This window comes from Xylona heveae (genome assembly GCF_001619985.1).
Source record: "Xylona heveae TC161 unplaced genomic scaffold L228scaffold_8, whole genome shotgun sequence".
NCBI lineage: Eukaryota > Fungi > Ascomycota > Xylonomycetes > Xylonales > Xylonaceae > Xylona > Xylona heveae.
This window is the reverse complement of record NW_017264200.1, coordinates 1,069,168-1,087,746: the sequence shown is the minus strand read 5'-3', so window position 1 is coordinate 1,087,746 and position 18,579 is coordinate 1,069,168. Positions and strand designations below refer to the sequence as shown.

General features: G+C 48.7%; 9 protein-coding genes across 9 annotated transcripts; 4 read left to right on the top strand and 5 right to left on the bottom strand.

Moving 5' to 3' along the window:
• Positions 1 to 146: 146 nt before the first annotated feature.
• Positions 147 to 1,281, top strand: L228DRAFT_284404 (DUF28 domain protein). Its single transcript, XM_018336220.1, has 3 exons — positions 147 to 378; positions 455 to 1,018; positions 1,078 to 1,281. Exons 1-3 carry the CDS (start codon positions 165 to 167, stop codon positions 1,128 to 1,130), a joined length of 831 nt encoding a protein of 276 aa, XP_018186913.1. The 5' UTR covers positions 147 to 164; the 3' UTR covers positions 1,131 to 1,281.
• A 237-nt stretch (positions 1,282 to 1,518) lies between these two features.
• On the bottom strand, positions 1,519 to 1,886 carry L228DRAFT_269739 (hypothetical protein; the record flags this gene model as incomplete). Its single annotated transcript, XM_018335312.1, has 2 exons — positions 1,519 to 1,752; positions 1,857 to 1,886. 2 exons carry the CDS (start codon positions 1,884 to 1,886, stop codon positions 1,519 to 1,521), a joined length of 264 nt encoding a protein of 87 aa, XP_018186912.1.
• A 1,054-nt stretch (positions 1,887 to 2,940) lies between these two features.
• L228DRAFT_249166 (ClpP/crotonase) lies at positions 2,941 to 3,830 on the top strand. The gene has a single exon (XM_018333031.1). It carries the CDS (start codon positions 3,044 to 3,046, stop codon positions 3,683 to 3,685), a length of 642 nt encoding a protein of 213 aa, XP_018186911.1. The 5' UTR covers positions 2,941 to 3,043; the 3' UTR covers positions 3,686 to 3,830.
• Positions 3,831 to 3,849: 19 nt separating this feature from the next.
• L228DRAFT_200038 (cwf21-domain-containing protein) lies at positions 3,850 to 4,348 on the bottom strand (the record flags this gene model as incomplete). Its single annotated transcript, XM_018329629.1, has 2 exons — positions 3,850 to 4,069; positions 4,131 to 4,348. Coding segments are annotated over 2 exons (438 nt in total), but the record flags the coding sequence as incomplete, so codon positions are not given.
• Positions 4,349 to 4,741: 393 nt separating this feature from the next.
• Positions 4,742 to 6,023, top strand: L228DRAFT_269736 (D123-domain-containing protein; the record flags this gene model as incomplete). Its single annotated transcript, XM_018335311.1, has 2 exons — positions 4,742 to 4,866; positions 4,928 to 6,023. The coding sequence occupies 2 exons, from the start codon at positions 4,742 to 4,744 to the stop codon at positions 6,021 to 6,023; spliced, it is 1,221 nt and encodes a 406-aa protein (XP_018186909.1).
• A 205-nt stretch (positions 6,024 to 6,228) lies between these two features.
• L228DRAFT_240213 (voltage-gated potassium channel subunit beta) lies at positions 6,229 to 8,050 on the bottom strand (the record flags this gene model as incomplete). Its single annotated transcript, XM_018331219.1, has 7 exons — positions 6,229 to 6,453; positions 6,524 to 7,078; positions 7,162 to 7,288; positions 7,342 to 7,408; positions 7,544 to 7,566; positions 7,673 to 7,823; positions 8,023 to 8,050. 7 exons carry the CDS (start codon positions 8,048 to 8,050, stop codon positions 6,229 to 6,231), a joined length of 1,176 nt encoding a protein of 391 aa, XP_018186908.1.
• Positions 8,051 to 10,268: 2,218 nt separating this feature from the next.
• On the bottom strand, positions 10,269 to 10,671 carry L228DRAFT_170937 (hypothetical protein). Its single transcript, XM_018329483.1, has one exon. It carries the CDS (start codon positions 10,528 to 10,530, stop codon positions 10,306 to 10,308), a length of 225 nt encoding a protein of 74 aa, XP_018186907.1. The 5' UTR covers positions 10,531 to 10,671; the 3' UTR covers positions 10,269 to 10,305.
• L228DRAFT_262378 (hypothetical protein) lies at positions 10,354 to 12,692 on the top strand (the record flags this gene model as incomplete). The annotated part of the gene is made up of 2 exons (XM_018334413.1): positions 10,354 to 10,875; positions 10,971 to 12,692. The coding sequence occupies exons 1-2, from the start codon at positions 10,813 to 10,815 to the stop codon at positions 12,690 to 12,692; spliced, it is 1,785 nt and encodes a 594-aa protein (XP_018186906.1). The 5' UTR covers positions 10,354 to 10,812.
• A 654-nt stretch (positions 12,693 to 13,346) lies between these two features.
• On the bottom strand, positions 13,347 to 17,814 carry L228DRAFT_262377 (P-loop containing nucleoside triphosphate hydrolase protein). Its single transcript, XM_018334412.1, has 4 exons — positions 17,461 to 17,814; positions 16,114 to 17,346; positions 15,492 to 16,050; positions 13,347 to 15,421 (listed from the first exon to the last, which is right to left on the bottom strand). The coding sequence occupies exons 1-4, from the start codon at positions 17,725 to 17,727 to the stop codon at positions 13,554 to 13,556; spliced, it is 3,927 nt and encodes a 1,308-aa protein (XP_018186905.1). The 5' UTR covers positions 17,728 to 17,814; the 3' UTR covers positions 13,347 to 13,553.
• Positions 17,815 to 18,579: the final 765 nt, after the last annotated feature.

Below are 18,579 nucleotides of genomic sequence, written 5' to 3'. Positions count from 1 at the left end.
CTCGAACGCGGACCCAAACGTCGTCAACCATTAAGTTATCGGGTCATTATCGAGACTACGGTAGTTTTTCAAATGCCTTTATGGCAGTTTGCTACGGTAAACGACAACCGCTCCATCTTCATTCTCAATAATCATGGCAGCGTCTTCGAGGAATAAATATAGCCATGTCAATTGTTTCGCGGACGCTGCTCCGGACAACGCGCGGGCAATTTTTCCCTAGATATGTCTGTCGGGAATGTCGACAATTCAGTACGACTGTGAATTTGTGGTCCGGCCATAACAAGTGGTCAACAATCAAACATGATAAAGGGAAGAATGACGCCAAGAAGAACAAACAGCGCACAATTCTGGCCAAAGAAATAGCTCACGCCTCAAGTTGTGAGTTACCCCTGCGAGCCACCGATTCATCGATCAATTACAGAAACGTTAACGAAAATCGAATTTCTCCGTGCAGTATTTGGTCCTGATCCCAACACCAATCCTCGTCTGGCTTTGGCGATTGCGAATGCGAAACGGGCGAGCTTTCCAAAAGCAGGAATCGAAGCAGCAGTTGCACGAGGGCAGGGCATATCGATTAATGGAAACGCCCTCGAGAATCTGACATTGGAGGCCATATTTCCGCCATCGATTGCGCTCGTTATCGAGTGCCAAACGGATTCGAAAGCTAGAGCTCTCCAGGACCTTCGGCTGGTGGTCAAAGACCATGGCGGCACCGTTACTCCAACGACTTACCTCTTCGAGAAGAAGGGGCGGGTGATTTTCGAAAAGAATGATTCAATCGATTCAGACGCAATCTTTGATGAGGCTGTGGAAGCTGGCGCAACGGACGTCACCGAGGACTCCGAGGGAAGAATAATAGTCTTCACAGAGCCGAATCAAACCAAGGTTATTGGAGACTCTCTGGTAAAAGCAAAAGGCCTGCAGTTGGCCACTTCTGAGATAATATGGGACCCGAACGAAGACACCAAAGTGGACATACAAGATGAAGACACCATCAAAGCACTCGAGGCCTTCATTGGTAAGCTCGCCTATAACCTTGCCTTTATGCAATTCATTCGTTAACGTCTAATCCTTCAGATGAGGTCCAAGAGGTCGCCGGTGTGCAAGAAGTGTATATGAACATGGCATGATGCATTTTTCTTTCTTCGAAACCCATAAAGATATAGAGCGGGGTTCTCAATAATGTACAAAGAAGTAGACTTGAATATACAAATCTGCTTTCTCCTCCCGCACCATTTGGGATGTGAGAAGCGTAAAAAATTCAGTATTCCAGCAGTACCCCAACGCCAGTAAATGCAAGCTCTAGATGTTGTGGTTGTGTCCCAGCATGTCCTCCGTCACCAGAAGGCGTCAAGCAATCTCAGTTTGGATAGTACAGATGACCGACCAAAGGCTCGTCGACATCGATGCTGATCTAGAGAAATTAGACAAGCTTCCGGATATTGAGTACATTGTATTTGCCGGCAGAGCTTGGGCCGCGTGCCTTTCAAAGGCAAGGAACGAAAGAAAAAATTGAATCTATTCCTCTCCAGCTTGTCCGTTCATTTGCGCTTCAGCAGCAAGTCTCCTATCACGCTTCTCGAGTCGTTTGCTCTTCAATCTCTCGAGTTCGGCATGAATCTCGTCTTTCTCAAAGGGGACTTTGTTCGTTTGTTCAGGAGCGGGCCAAAATCCGTGGACGGAGAAACGGTTGTCAAGATTTGTGCCGAAGTAGTACATGATGGCGATGGGAAACATGATGTACATGCCAAACTGATAAGACCATAATCGTTAGACAAGAAGTAGAACGATCTTGTAAAGCATTGCATCGGCTCAAGTGCCCTAGACCATCGAACGGGGGGAAACAATGTACTAACCTTGAAAACTTCGAGATTTGGGCCCCCCATGATGTCGGAATTGCGTATATGTTCAGCTCAGGAGAGGATTTGATTTTGATTATTTCCTGTTCTTTCCCTGATCCAATGAAACCGAGTCAAACCCTCTGTGGTTCACGGAAGTGGTGATTGGAGATTAATTGAACAATTGTATCTCCAGATTTCGCGACGGACGATGCTTAGAATTGGCGATCCGAAAGATATGGTTGGCACATCCCTTTTTGGTTTAGCTTCCTGGAGGTATCCGTACTCTAGCGCATCGTGAATTATTCAATGCTCTGGGCAACGGCTGAGGGGCGAATTGTAGGCAAAATTGGTTCGAGCATTTTCAGGTTTGACGATATAAACAAGATCAAATATTTCAGCTCATTATCTTGAAATCTGTAGATTTAATTTCGGCAAGTATGAATCAACGATTTGCAAACGGACATTCCACGGTGGAGTGCGCGCCCAGAGGCTTATCTGATCAGCGGCACTCCGCATTTGAACCTGCAGATGACAAGGTCCGGGCAGACTCGTTGGTGGCACTATGGAAATTTGTTCAGTTTTTAAATCCAGAGGAATTGAAACCCACCCTTATGAATCAAAAGTCTACCATATCGCATAAGTATTCAGTGTAAACACCATAATACTCAGAGATGAGCATCCAAGTAAATAGTCGTCAAGAGCCGAGGCTGTCATGGAGCCGAGGTCCAGGCTTATACCGGCTTCGTGACATCAAGGTCATTTGGGCTAAGCAGCCCATCATCTCGACGCGTACCGACCTGTATACAATCATGTAGCCCATTTTCAGTGTTTTACACGTCGTCTTTATTTTCAACTTATCTAGTCGAATGGATACAGTTGCTCTTTTGGTGATTTAGAGTCTCCGTTCATCATCATCACATAGAAAGCAAAACAGCATCAACTGTATAGCCATGTCAAATTCACAGTCTGATGCGATTACGCTTACGAAGCGGGGAAAGATCGCCATCATCACATTTATCTTAGAGCAAAAGTTGAACGCCCTCACAGCAGACTTATATTATCACCTAGGTGCCCTCTTGCGAGAGGTTGCAGCAAGTGATGAGATATATATAACAATACTAACCGGCAAAGGCCGGTACTTCTCAGCGTATGATCCCATAAAAAGCACCGCCTCATCCCCAAATTTTGTGCTTCAAACACTCATGTTAAGAGATATTAGTGGGGCAGATGTCTCCGCATTTTCCGGCGAGCTCACAGGCGAAGAACTTCGGCGATATTGGCTTCGCGGGTTCGTGAGCAACAACCTCGACCTAACCAACACCTTCTCCAAACATCCCAAGATTTTAGTCACTGCGCTCAATGGCCCAGTGATTGGGCTTTCGGCTGCACTCGTCGCATTTTCCGACTTCATCTATGCGGCTCCCCACGCATTCTTACTGACCCCATTCTCTTCTCTTGGACTACTTGCCGAAGGAGGATCAAGCCGGGCTTTCGTTGAGCGACTGGGCATCAGTAAAGCTAATGAAGCATTGCTCATGAGCAAACGCATTGACTCGCAGGAGTTGTTGAGGGCGGGTTTTGTGAATAAGATATTTGACGTCAAAGAAGGCCAAAGTGATATTTTCTTGGAACTGGTGATAAAGGAGATGGAGGAGCGCCTGGGAGACCACCTGAACAACGAAAGTCTGATCAGAATAAAGGCCTTAATTCGAAGACCGGAGCGGGAGATTATCGAGCGGCAAAATGCGTTAGAAGTCTTTGGCGGCCTCGAGCGGTTCATAGAAGGAATCCCGCAGGAAGAATTTCGAAGAATTCGCAGTGGGGAGAAAAGACACAAGCTGTAGTCGAAATTGAATCAAGCCGGATATAAGAGATGCCGCAATATTATCCACAAGCGTCGGGAAATGTGTTGTTCGAGTATCCCAGGCGCCAAAGGATGTGTGAGAGTAATAAGAGCCTAATCATCACGACTAGCTTCGTCCTCTGCCCTCTCTAGATTGGCTTCCCGTAACCGCTCTTCTTGCTTCCTCCAGTGACTGCCTTCCTCGTAGTCCTCACTTATTTTCAAAGCCTTGCGAAGCTTCTCGCTCTCTTCAATTTTAGCCTTGGCAAGCTCATGCACCTGGTGTGGCTTCAGGGCTTTGGCATTGGTACGGTCTCCCTTATGTTCGGCGAGCAGCTTTTTGCGCAACTCGGATGTTTGCTCTTCAATTTCTTCTTCGTCGACACTTGATATGGTCCACTATCAGTATGAATACGTAGAAAAATCTCTAGGAGGAATAGGCTTACCCTTCGTCTTCGAGGCGGTCTCGCAACTCGAATACCTTGACTTCGACCTCCCTCTTGCGATCATGCTCAAGAATTTCTTTGTCTGGCTGCCGCTGTCGATGCTTCATCTTTTCAAAGTCTTTAGGATACGGCGCGACAGTGTCCCGCGGTTTGAGGTGGGATAAGTTGCGCTGGACATAGCCTGAGGTGCCACTCCCGCGGGGAGTGGAAAGTCCGACGTTTGCAGACATTTTCTCTTCTTCTTCGTTTCTTGTTCTCGAGATGACGAGTCTTAAAATCAGAGATCGGCTGGCTGTGTGCAAGTGTGAAAGGAAGACAACACCTCGTCAAGGCTGAAGTTCCAGGAGATGGGGAGTGTGTCGTCGGTCAGAAGCCGTGGCGAGCGCCGACCAAAGGACGGACAGTCGGAGGTTTTCGCGGGGCAAAGCCATCAACGGAAAAATAACTATGAACTAAAGCGCTTCTCTTTAAGCTCATAACTTATACACTTTTTTCCTGAAATAGGGTCACCCGCTCATTCATACCCCCCCGATCATTGTCTTATTTTCCTTTTTGGTATTCCAGAATTATTAAGTACCGTCTCAAACTGGATTCTTGTGTTCGAGCTTGTAATGGCTGCGGCGGAAAATGAGGTTGCGGGGAGCTCTGACTCCCCGGAAATTTTGACTCAGTTGCCTTTTCCTCCTGTTACCAAGACTCATATTCTTAATTGCTCCTATCACAATTGGTATCCTTTGTAAGATACTCTTATACATTTCGGAATTATCTTTTTGTCTATTATGGACTGACTCTTTCAGATATCGATCAGTTACCCCTAAAGCTCGGCTGATACCGCTCACGGCTCCATTTTTATCTTACCTCCGTGCTGATGGCATTATACTCCCTCCCGAAGACCCGCAGGCCCGCGATGATGACGAGGACAGTGGTATCTTCTCATCAGATTCTTCTACTGTTTCTGATGACCAAGAGGATCCATCGACGCAGTTTCCGGAGGTTCACGCTCGAATAAATGAAGTTATCGACGAGCTTGGCGGTCGTGTGGTCCCGAAACTGAATTGGTCTTCGCCCAAGGATGCTACATGGATTGCCGCCACCAATAGCATGGAATGCCAATCAGCGAACGAGATTTATCTACTGCTCAAGAGCTCCGACTTTATCACGCATGACCTGGAGCATGTTTTTGATGATGTCGAGGATGAAGACCCCGCGGAAACTGCCTCCAAAGCCCCTGCTCCGCCACCGAAGACGATTGACGATATTCCATATCACCTCATTCTCAGAAAGCATGTCCAGATGAACCCTTCAGTGGAGTTTCGATGCTTTGTCCGACAAAGGACACTCGTCGCTATCTGTCAGCGGGACCTGAACCACTTCGATTTCCTCTTTCCTATGATTCCTGCATTACGATCTCGAATCCAATCATTCTTCGTGGACCATCTGAAAAATACATTCCCGGATGACAACTTCGTATTCGACGTCTATATTCCGCCTCCACATGAGCGCGTCTGGTTGATCGATATCAACCCGTGGGCAATGAGGACAGACCCACTCTTGTTTTCCTGGCTTGAGATTCTTACGATGAACACCAATGTCTCAAATGATCATGCGGAAGATTATGCGTCTGTTTCAAGCGACGGATCTAAGGACACTGGCAGTCTAGAAAACGAGGTTGAGGAAGTGCCATTTGTCCCTGAATTCCGTCTGGTCAAGAAGGATGACCCTGAAGCCTACAGCTTTAATACACCGCAATACAGTGCGCATAAGATGCCCAAAGATGTTGTGGATGCGAGCCGTGGCGGACCAGGAGCCATGCGGGAATTTGCCGAACACTGGAAGGAGATTTTGGCCCAAGCACAACAGGAAGACTCGCGCGCAGGGGATGACTCCGATTGAGACTGGAGTTCAACTTATACGCCATGTCACCTCTAAGATGCGCATCATCCATCCTCACTGATTGCATATCACGATGGTCGTTGAATTGAAAGGTCAACCGTCAACAAATCCACTCTTTTGGGGGTATTGAATTATCCGAGTGCAACTAGTGTGTCTCTTTTCACCCTCTGCTGGTCTCGTCCATTCGAGGTATCGCCCAGCGAGTCTATCCCTGACGAGCGGGATCAAGCACTGGCTTGTTGCCAATCAGGTCATCAATTTCAGTTAAGGTTTCCTGGGTCAGCAATGGCAGAATTTTGAGCGCCTCAATGTTGTCAATGATCTGCTCTGGCCGAGACGCGCCTGTGATGACTGACGTCACGTTTTCGTTCTTGAGACACCAGGCCAAGGCGAGGTGAGATAACTTAAAGCCGAGCTTATCCGCCAGTTCCTGTAACAAATTTCCGGAATTAGCGTCCAAGTCACTCGCGAGTAATACTCCCAAAAAAGAGATAAATTACCTTCAGTTCCCTAATCTTGAGAATATTTGCTTTCCACTCTTCGTTGCCATAGCTGCTACGCACACTATGGGCGAAACGGTCCTGGCTTTCGGCGAAGCGTGATCCTGGCGGCGGTGCCTCCAAAGAATCGTTGTACTTGCCACTTAGCAGGCCCATCTTCAGGGGCCAGTATACTGTCAGGCCAGTACCGACACGAGAGTAGAGGCGCTGGAAATTGCCCTCGACCACCTGTCTATCAAGAATGTTATAAGGCGGTTGCTCGACAATTGGACCAACCAAGCCAAGGGACTTTGCAACGCCATGCGCTTCCTGAATCTCGTCTGCTCCCCAACCAGAAGTGCCCCAATAAAACGCGAGCCCTTGATCGATGACCCAGTTGAAAGCACGCACGGTCTCTTCGATCGGCGTCAACCGGTCTGGGCAATGGGCGAAGACAATGTCCACATAGTCGAGTTGCAGCCGTTCAAGAGACGCTCGAGTTCCTTCAATGATATGCTTGCGTGACAGGCCGTGGTTGTTGATCAAGATCTCGCCGTTCACAGCGCCGTAATTGATCTTATCATTTGCGTCAGTATGCGTTGAAGATCCACAGCATGGGAGAGCGAATTGAATGTAAATCCGGGTTATGCGAAACTCACCTTGGTAGAAATGACCAGATCACTTCTCTTCCAGCCAAACTTTTTGATCGCTTGGCCCACGACAATTTCGGATTGACCATTGGAGTAGCTACCACAATAAGCTGTCAGTTTCTCCACGTGTTCTGTCCTGATGACACTTGCGTTTGAAGTCCCATTTCGTAGTTTAAAAGTGAACCTTACTTTTCCGCCGTGTCGAAGAAATTGATTCCATTGTCAAATGCAGTCTTCATGCACTGGAAGGTTGTTTCTGGCACGGTCCCCTCGTATCAGTAATCGTCGGTTTCGACCATAGCTTTTTTCCATTATTGAATTGAGCTTCCAGAAGCTCCTTTTCATCTAGCAGCGTAGGGTTCTTTTGTGTCGAGCCATCACTTCAACGTACCGTTTTCAACATGACCACCGAACCTATAACATTAGAAGAAACAAGTCAGTCGCCTCAAACTCCAAGATAGTCCAATCAATAGATTTCAGTATCCTTTGGCAAAACTGAGTCGGGACCCAAGCTACGTACGTTAACCACGAGCCCAATCCAATAGCTGAAATGTGCAATCCAGAATTGCCAACGCGGCGATACAGCATGTCCGGGTTCTTGTTTGGCCACGCCATTTTCACTTGTGTATTGTATTTTTTCTTCTTCTTTTGGCTGTTCAATGTCCCTGTCACTGTAATCCCAGCCAATGAGGGCGTTGTTGGATCAAAGCTAGGAAGCGTGGGGCTATTTTCTTTTTTGCTGATCTCGAGAGTCCGAGTCCACGTCCGACAAAAAGACAAAATTTTTGTATTTACGCATTTATGTGCAAGGATATTTTTCTTATTTATATTCCCCCTGCTTAATCTTATCTACAATACCGTGTGACTTACGTAGAAGAATAGGAAAAAATTTGGACATTTTGGTTGATTTTTACTACTGTTATGAGTATGGCGGTTGATAAGAAACGTAGCAGCAATTTCTGGGGAGGTTGACGTGATTGCGCTGGGAGACCAAAAAAGGTGATAAGGTGGGTCTTGCACTGCGGATCCTGCCCCTCCTGCTGTACATGTTATAGCGAATGTGGCCAATCTCAGAGTCCAGTGTGATGAATGGAAAAAATGATTGGTACATATATGCAGCTTATATCTTGTTATTTAAGATGATTTGGGAAAGAATAAAAGATGGAAAATAAAAGATAATTGCGATGTGTGACTGTCGTGGGTTGAGAAGATGGGCTGTAGACTTTGGTAGGACGCTATAGAGGGGTATGCTCTGGGTATACCTTAGGTACAAGTTAGATGGGATTTTCCGTTACTACGCCCAATGGAGGTGTTCTTTGCTGAGTGACCCAATGCCTGAAAATCTCGGGATTTTTGATGAATTTGAGATTGAATGTCAGAGCAATGAGATTCGATTTGGAGAAAATAGCGAGCAAGTGTTGCTGGTTTGGTGTCTTGCTTGGGCGTTGTACACTCGTCTTTGGAGATGAGCAGTAAGGCCACAGCGAGATAATCTCTGCCCAAAACGCTCAAATTCCCGCGCTCAACTCAATGTTTATTTCGTCTTCAAGCTTCTTACTCCGCTAGAAGGTTACATTGGGTACGCCGCAGGTATGATGCACTCTGCTACAAAGGCACCCTGGAAGCTGATTCATCCAATGCATCAGATGAAACGACGTGAACATCAGATGATCATTGAAGACAAGCCCATTACAGGTCCGCACGACAAGTTCAACCTTCTGATTTCTGCTGATAGCAATGACGAATCGAGGGCATAGAAATCAGTGGTCAATGAAATATTTGAGCGTTCGACTCAGAAGAGACATCATTGAGCTGACCGAGAAGATGAGCCACCATCTCCTTGCCGAATCCAATGCCGAGTATTGCTTGGAAACAATAGCAGAACGGGAGAATAGGTTTGTCCGCGACTTTCTTGCATTCAGCATTAATACAGCCTAAAGGTCAAAGATACGACTATATAACTGCCATGAAGATCGATCGACCAAGATTACAAGGCTCCGATCGAATTGACGATCAGAATATATCGAAATAGCAACTCTGACGTATATGACCGGCAAATGTGCCGTCCATATGCAGCACTGGGCTGAGTTCCTAAATTGGATCCCGGGTGCCTTATCAAAACAATTGACTCAAGAGCGTGGGATGAATTGAATGATCGTGCACTTCGGCCTTTCTCCCAGTGTTTTTCCGGACAAACAGAAGAAAAAGCACGGATGTACAGACCTTATGGGCGATGCTAGCAAATGGTCTAAACCACTATCCTACACATGGCCGAGCCCAAGTCAATACAGGACAGTAGTGCTATGTGAGGGCGAGGAGGGATGTTAGCGATGATTCGCCATGCTTTCTTGCTCGTGGCCCTAGCGGGGAGCATGGCAAAGGAGAATTACATGGGCTAAATGGTTCTCTCGGTTGGATGGGTCGGTTTCGTCTTGTCGCAATCTTTACCTGGACAGTTCTCCGTTCCGTCTCCCGGTTCATGACCCCCTTTTTCCCAAGAGTTGGTGGATGCTTTTTAGCCTTAAAGCTGAACCACAATCGCGTGCAGCAACTAACCATCTTGGGGTGGGCACCGAAGAGATTCAGCCGTGAGTTTTCAATTGAAGCGCAACCCGACCCGAGATCTGAAAGTGTCAGCGGACCGCATTTCTTGTGGCTCACCCGTCACGAGTCTCCCATGGTTATGTTACATGGCTTCCTCGGGTATTGATCAACAGGAGAAAGCGTGGGACCCTGAGAGGGACGTCTAGTGGGGAAATTCGCAATTTAGTCTGCCGCATCTAGGCCGCGAACGGAGGCAATCGTATGAGCATGTCGATCCCAAATTGATAAACAAAAATTTTTATTTTGCTCGCCCGGAGAGAGGGAAAGAAAAAGAAATCGTCTGGACTGGTCGAGAAATGGATACACTTGACTCGTTCTTACTTCGGATTTATTTCAGTTTCTCGAACAGGAACGTGATGCAGGTCGAAAACCCTTGTCTGTGTGTCGCTGCAACTAGGAATGGGTTTTTCTCGGACCTGCGTCGTCTTTCGGGTCTAGAGAGGGTGCTAGAGAGACTACGGCCAAAATGCGATTAAACACAAGTGATAATGTTCGAATTAATGTGACAGGGGGACTCGTGCTCCGTAGTATGCGACTATCGCCATCAGCTTATATCATAGTCGTCGGAAAGTTTAATATAATTCTTGCCCCTAATAACTTAGCATTGTAAAGACTACTGTAGAGCCAAGACAAGAGAAGGATCACAATCAAAAGACGCACACGCACACGCATGCACACCACGCTATTATCAAGAATCATCTGTGCTTGATGCTTTTCATCCACGTCGGCCACCGCCCTGGCCCCACGCCCACGCTCTCCGCATTTTACTGCCATCGCTATCTATTTTGCCGGACACTTCTGCTCTCTCCCATGATCCCTTTCGCATAAAAATCTATCATTGGCTTGAATTCAATCCGATAGCAGAAATTGTTATTTGTCTTGCTTTGGTTCTCTGCATTCTTTTGAATCGTTTAGACACCCAGTCATTTCGCTCAGCAAGCATCCCGCTCTCGCTCTCTCTCGTCTCAGGCGTATGAGAAAGGCTCGCCCAACAAATTCAACAACGTGGATTCGGATGAGGGTTCTGGCGGTTTTTCGTTGAGCGTCGATATAATTATGGAAGGGTTTCTGTCTCTACCACCGGAACGCAGTTCGATCTTGGGCCGTTCGCCCTGGAAGGTCAGACAATTTTTGATCTTTGTTCCAGACCCCCACGCACACACACAGAGCGTAACTAACTTTGTACGAACCAAATGCACAGACACGATATGTAGTTCTTGGTCAAATCAACAGCCCATGCGCTGAATGCCTCGCAAGAAGACCGTCTTCGCATCGCTTGTACGCTGCTTGGAAACAAACAAAATCCTCGTGCCCTTGCCAATCGTCGGACGGCTCGAGCTCAAACTCTGTACAACGTAGTACGTGGGGAGTTTCAATATACAAGCAAAAGGTTGGTGAAGCTGGACCTGATCGACCACAAAAATTGTATACGGGAGAGGCACGGCAAGCTTACTTTTGGTCGGCTCCAGAATGATTCCGATTGCATTGTTCGCTATCCCCTCTCAAGGTTTAGAACATGCTTCGTCGAAGATATTATGCGCCGGAAACCAGGACCTGCTCGGCCAACGCTGATTCTCGAGCTTGAGCAAGAAGCCCCTGGGACTCCCACTGGAGGACGACGTCGATCTAGTCAAAATAGTGTTGCATCGCCTTTTTCCAGCAAATCTCGTCAACGCACATTGCTGTTTCGCAGCGACGAGAACCGCCCTTCTCCCAGCCTACTGGAATGGCGAGATGCGATTCTGCAACACATGAGCCAAGTTTCCCCCGGTGTGGACTTCAACCCCAACTTTTCCTTTGGTCGCAGCAAAGGCTTTTCACTCTCGTCTTCGACGCGGCCCACTCTTCCTCATCTGCAGCAGTCATATCACTCGACAACGAGCGGCTACCCGCCTTCAGTATTGCTTAGCCCCACATGCTCTATTGGTTCGAACCGCAGCGAAATGTCGAGCAGCAATTCGGACAAAAAGTCACATTTTAGCAAAATATCAGACCTCCCGTCGCCCATGGTGGACTCGCCCGTCACTCCAATGGCAGCCGCATCGCTCAATCCCGGCCTTGCCAGTCTGTACTCGCAGCCGTCCCCTGGATCCCCGCACTCTCCCATCCTGCCCTCGAGCTCGACAATAAATGCGCTGCCCAAACCTCGCGAGACCATCCTCGATCGGGCTTTTATGATGAACTATATCCCTGGAAGCGAGAGAGTATCCACGCCAGGCCTGAGCTCCATTGCACGCTTCGAGGCACTCATGGAAGAGATGGATTTGGAAAAGAAGACCGAAAAGGGCAAAACCAACAGCCCACGCAACAACGACGACGGTCACGACGATTCGGAACTAGATCCCCTAGAAAATACCCCTCCTACACATGTCACAAACACGCCCACCACTGCAACCGCCACCGGCAGCGGTAGTGGAAATACTCTACCTCCCGCAGCACAATCGTCGACAGCTGCTGCTGCAGCTCCTCTGCCTGATGCAGCTGGCCTTCGCTCCTCTTTCCAATCCTCCGATCTTCCCTTCCGACAAACCACACCCCCAGTCATACCCAACTCGACATCGACCCACAAAGCATCTTCAAGCAATAGAGTCCGCTCCCGTCCCACGAGCCTCGCGCTGCCATCCCGCTCTTCCTATCGATGGAACGACGCTCCAGAGTCGCCTGACCGCAGCGGCCTCGGCGCAACAGACAGCAGACGAAGCAGCCAGAGCGTCAAACGACAGAGCTTGTCCGATTTCACTCGCCGCGTTTCTTCCACGGGCTCCGTGCTCCTGGCTCGCTCCTTTACGGCCGAATCGTCGTCCGGCTCGCCGCGCAGTTCTGCGTTTAGTGACCACAGCGAAGATGTCGATGACGACGGGATGTTTCATACTAATAAACTGTCCGCGATGCCGAAGCATTCGTCGAGATTTTTATTAGACGGTGCGCCTTTTTGATTGTTTCATTCCCCTTTTCTTCCCAATTCTTTTCTTTCACTTCATTTTTCTCCTCCTTTCTCCTTTTCTTTTATTAGGAGGTTGACTCTTCATGATTTGTACATCAGCGGCGTTTATTTTTATTTTTTATTTTTTCCCCTGTTTAGTAAATCCTCGGCGTACCATATTGGGTTTTTCCCCCCCTCTATTTTCTTCTATTCACTTTTATTTATTTATTTTTTTTTTGGAAAGACCATTTCTACTTCCACACAATACCTGATTGTATAGATACCTTTTTCTCTTTGTTTTTCTTCTTGTTTTGGGCGTATCAAGCGTACGGCTGCCATTATTATTAGACCGATGATTCATATGATTTCAAACTTTGAGTTTTCTTATATGGCCACATTCATACACAATTTATAAGCCATCCTACTTTGATGCATCGCTTTGCTTTGCTGTGCTTTGCTTTTCTTTATAATACTTGTCTTAGCTATAGTCCCTATGTCCTCTCGTAGCCTTGTCTCCTGCATAATCCATTTATCCACATTTGGCCCTAAATATGTATCTCTTAGTCTATATATATATTTAGACAGATGGACAGTTGAACTCTGGACGATGGACGATGGACGATGGACGATGGATAAATGGATAGTAACAAATCAATTGTCTAACCAAGACCGACCTAAAACCTAAATCTAGAATCTAAATGATAAAAGATAAATATATACTTAGGTGCTAAACCTAGAATCTAAAAAGATACATATTGGAAAGAAAGAAAGGTATATACAAAACCACCCCTCAAGCCTCTTAAAACTCTCAGCCTCTCAGGAGTCTTAGCCTCTCAGGACTCTCAAAACCCTCAGGACTCTAGGATCTCTACTACTACCCCTGAATCACCCGCTCGACAACCCACCCTCTGGTCCCATCTCGTCGCTGGACGACTTTGCGCGCGGGCAGCGGCCAGCCGAGCGACCCCGGCCCGGGCGTGAGCGAGGGGATGACCCAGCATATGCGCCTTTCTTTTCCGTCTTCGCCAATCCCTTTACCACCTGAAGTAGACCTTGCGCTCCCACCAGAAACAGGACCAGAACCAGAAACAAAAGGCTCAATCTTGCCGGCAATCGGCTTACTATACTCGACCAGCGGGGTATTCTGCGCGAGGGCCGCGAGAATGGGGCCCGTGGTGGGCGTGAGCGGGAACATGCGTGTGCGGGGCGCTTTGCCCTCCCTCGAAGGGGTAGACCGCTGTAAGTGCGAGTAGATGATATACTGCGGCATTTCCTTGGGGGAAGTATGTGACAGGACAGAGGAAGGGTGGATGTAGATGTACGGATCTAGTTCTACTTCTCCGTCGCCGCCCGAAGACGCGTGCTGAGAGGAGGAGGAAGAGGAGTATCGACCGCGGTGGACAGGGAATAAAGGGAGATACGCGACGTCGGTGGCGCGGGTAGGTTTGCGACGATAGGGCAGGGAGGAGGAGTCGGACGCAGACGAAGAGGAAGAAGTCATGTCCGCGCGCTGGGCGACGTGGTCGATGAACGCGGCGGTGATGATTTGGCGCAACAGGGCGAGTTGTTTGGGCGTGGCTTGAGGTAGGCGGGGAGTGTAGGAAGTGCTGGGGGAAGCGGAGGACGAGGGCGGGTGCGCGGCGCGGAGGATGTTGGTGAGTTGGGGCCGCAGCTGGGCGGCTTCGGCGAGGGCTTTTGCGCGGAGGAACATGGAGTCGCAAAAGGCTTCGGGGTGCGGGGAGTAGGCGTAGGCGCAGACGGCGGAGAGGAGCTTGAGCGCGTCGCTGGTGGGCGCGAGGTTGCTGAGCTGGTGGTGGGCGGCGTTGTACGCTTTGCGGCGCTGGGCGCGGGCCGTTTCGGCAATACTGTCTGCTTGTGTCCAGACTTTTGTGTCGTCGTTGTCATCTTCGCCATTGGCTTTCGCCGGTGTGTGAAGGTCGAGTTGGTTCTCCGGGATGAAGAGGTCGGGCACGGCGAGGGAGGCGACGAGCGCGACGGCATATGCGGTGCAGTTGTGCGAGTGGCCGAGGGAGAGCATTTTGGCGAAGCGCGGGGATAAGGGGTAAATGGACAGTTCCCGGCCGAGGGGCGTGATTTTACCCTCGGGGTCCAGGGCGCCCAGGTAAGTCAGGAGTTTCTCGGCCTTGGCTAGACTTGGACGGTCTGGGGGCGTGGGAAAGGGGAAGTTGATGACGTTGGATAATTCCATGCTCTTGAGCTGCAGCACAACGCCTTCAATTGGCATTCGTAGGATCTCGGGCTCGGCATATTCGTCAAAGTCGCGCTCGAACACGGCAGAAGAGTAGAGTCGGTAGCAGTGGCCCGGACCGGTACGGCCTGCACGACCCGCGCGCTGGCTGGCGCTGGCTTTGCTGATCCAGCCAATCTCGAAGCTTTGCACTCCAGTGGCACGATCGTATTTCTTCTCCTTGGAACGGCCACAGTCAAAGACGTATTTGACTCCGGGAATGGTCAAACTGGTCTCGGCAACGTTTGTTGCGAGCACAATGAGACGCGAGCCTTCTGGAGGCGTCTCGAACACGCGCAGTTGCTGGTTGGTTGGCAGTTGGGAATACAGCGGAAGTACATGGACTTTGAGAGGCGATTCTGGCTTCTCGCCAATGTCGAATTCGTCTTCTTCTTCATCGAGTCCTGTGATTTCAGGCTCCGAGCCCGAGTCTTCCTCGTCGACGAGAGGTTTTTGATAATCACCGAGCTCAATGTCTTCAGTCTCAAGTGGAACTATCCAAGTTTGTTAGATTGCCAAAACCTAGGTGAAAAATCAAGAAAAGGGAGGGGGGAGTTGTTATACCTTCATTGGCTGAGAGACGGACAGAAGGCCCAGAAATGTTGCCGTCAGTGGTTGATGGGAAAGCCTGCCTCAGCTTTTTCGAGAGAGTCTTAATCTCATTCTGTCCAGTCAAGAAGACGAGCATGGCTCCAGGGGGTAGTTTTCGGTGACCTCTGCTAATCTTCTTGAAAGCCTCGTCAAGATAGTCTCGATGAGTCCGGCGAGAAAAGTGCATTGTGACAGGATACTGGCGCCCTTCTGCCTGGAGTAGTGGCGGCGGACCCGCGCGGAATAGAGCTTTATTTTCCGTAAAATCGGAGATTCGCAACGTGGCAGACATGATGATCAGCTTCAGAGGCTTGACTTTTGGATTTTCGCGTGCCATCGTCTCTCGGAGATCTACTATACGGCTCATCATGCCGATGAGGATGTCCGTGTTGACGCTTCGCTCGTGAGCTTCGTCAATCACAATGGCAGAATATTTTGTCAATGCAAAATCTTGAGCAACTTCTCGTAACAGCACACCGTCTGTCATGAATTTGATCGCCGTCCCGTCCGCCACCGTACTTTCAAATCGAATCTGGACAACGGTGAGAATCATTACAGGGAAACCCCTCTAAGATAATACTCTTCTTTTACTTACCTGGTAAGCGACCTTGTTCGCATCCTTTCCAAGTTCATCGCCAACACGCTTCGCCATACTCACGGCTGCAACTCTTCGGGGTTGGGTGACACCAATCATACCAGGAGTGGGGCCGTCTGGACTGCCATATCCTGCTTCGTAGAGGAATTGCGGTACCTGCGTAGTCTTACCACTACCAGTTGAACCCCAGACAACAATTGTCGGATTGTTGTGGATCGCTTCCATGATTTTCTGTTCCTCTGCCACAATGGGCAATTTGAGACGAGCCTCTTGGAGCTCCTCGGATCGTTCTACGGGAACGCTATAGGACTTTCGATAAGCATCCGTAACCGTTTTCGTTTCAAGCTCCGGCGGTAGTGGATCACTCTCTACTTCGCGAGGCGTAAAGTTGATGGATATCGTGTGCTCTGGCAACTGTGCCTCGTCCTCGGGTTTGGCAGACGGCGTAAAACCAAGAGCCTCATTTCTCTGCTGCATTGCCCAGGCTTTGAAGGCCGAGGAACGTTGCTGTGTATCTCCCTCTTCGCTTTCTTCTTCACTGTCATCCTCCTCCACATCGTCATCGTCATCTTCTTCTTCCTCTTCACTCTCTGACCCTTCAGATCCAGAGCCCGAATCCTCTGATTCCGCATCAACTTCGTCGCCCTCTTCTTCTCCTTCCTCGGACGAGGATTCCGCGCCTTCAGACTCGCCGTCTTTGGAAGCTGAAACATCGCCCTCGCTCTCAGAACCCGACTCAGAATCGAAGCCCTCCCATTCGGGCTCCACAGTTGGCTCCACAACCGGCTTAATTGGCTTCAAGGGCTGCCGCTTCTTTCTTTTCTTGATAATAGGGTTCCCATCGTCTCCAACATCCAACGCCCGTTTTAGTCCACTTCCTGCAACCGCCGGCGGAGGCTGAACTATTTGGTTCGAAGGCTTCTCTTCTGTTTTCTGATTGACCGGAGCCTGTTGCGACGAATCGGCCGAACCTTCACTCTGAACGGACTCACTATCCGAGGCCGGTTCCTCCTGGGGGGCTTCCGGTTGCCGTAGAGGAGTGAGGAGAATAGCATCATTTTTCTCCACGTCAATCCCGGCTCTCTTCTCCCTCATTGCCCTGGACAGCACATCTCGCTTTGACTCGGTCTTGCCTCCAAGACTTCTAGCGCTTCGGAAAAGGCTGGTGTCGACTTTCGCATCGGCAAGCTTCTTGATCAATTCGAGATTCTCTTCTTTTTTCAATTTGTTGTCCTATAAAGAGCATTAGTCTTGATATCACAATCTCGTATATACAGGCGAGCGAGTAAAATGCCGTAGACGAGTTACACCTGAGTCACTCTACCAGTGAAGGGGCGGAAGCCGTACAATGTATTTATCCAGTCTTTTCTGCTTCTTTGTAGTTATTTTGCTGGACTGCTGCGACCGCAGTTCCTCCCGCAACTGGCGCCTCCGCTCATCTCTCACTGATTTGGACTCTGGCGCCAGTTCAGCAGCATTGGAATCTTCTCCAGCTCCGGCTGAAATACCATTTCCTGTGTTGCGGGCTGCGATTGCGGATGCGGCTGCTGCTTCTTCGGCCGCTTGCCGTTGCCGCGCCTTTTGCTTCCGCTGACGCGGCACGAATTTTGGCATCGTGAGCAAGTTCTAGATATATTGTTCAAACTTTCCGCTCAGGCTAGAAAAGGCTTTGCATTCTCCATGTTGCGCAATGGAGATGTTTTGGACTGGCATGAACCTGCTCGAGAAATTCGTATCGCAGCACGGGGTTTACCGAAGGCGGTGAGAAGTAAAATCTCAACCTCAGAGCCCTTCGGCTGCCAAGGGTCCTGGCAGAACTACTCCGTCCATCCGTATACCACAGTTGCATTTTCAAACTCTACAACACATCGCAATCTCAAGTTTGCCAGACTCTAACTGACCGAATAAGAAGATAGGGTGATACATTTTAAACCAAAAAAATTAAATATTCAAACGTCACTTGCTTTGCTTTTGCTTAATTGTATTTATTTTTTCTATTTTTATCACTGCCCTTTATTATTTCCTGATTTAAAAGCACAACAGGAAAGAAAGCATGATGCAAACAATATCATCACCGCATTTCCCACTCTCATCACTCATTGATCTGATTCACAGATTCTTATAAGCTTGACATTCATTTACTCTTCAGCTTGTTTCATTAAGTTTAATAGAAATATTCAATGTATTGAAGGTGTATGAAAACAACAACTGAAAAGACTGATAACGAGAGCAGGGGGTAACTTTGCATTGAAAGCCGAAGGGGAGAAGCATGACATAAGATAACAATCTTTGGAAGCAGACAATGGATGTAAATGAGACATGGCAAAACAAAATAGGGGCTGCATCTTGATACATGAAAATCCAGAATCTAGCGTGTGCTTTGTCAATGAGAAGAGAAGAAAAGGAAAAAAGTGTGCATCAACATCAATGTATGAATGTAAATGCGTGGCACCTTCGAAAGGGAAA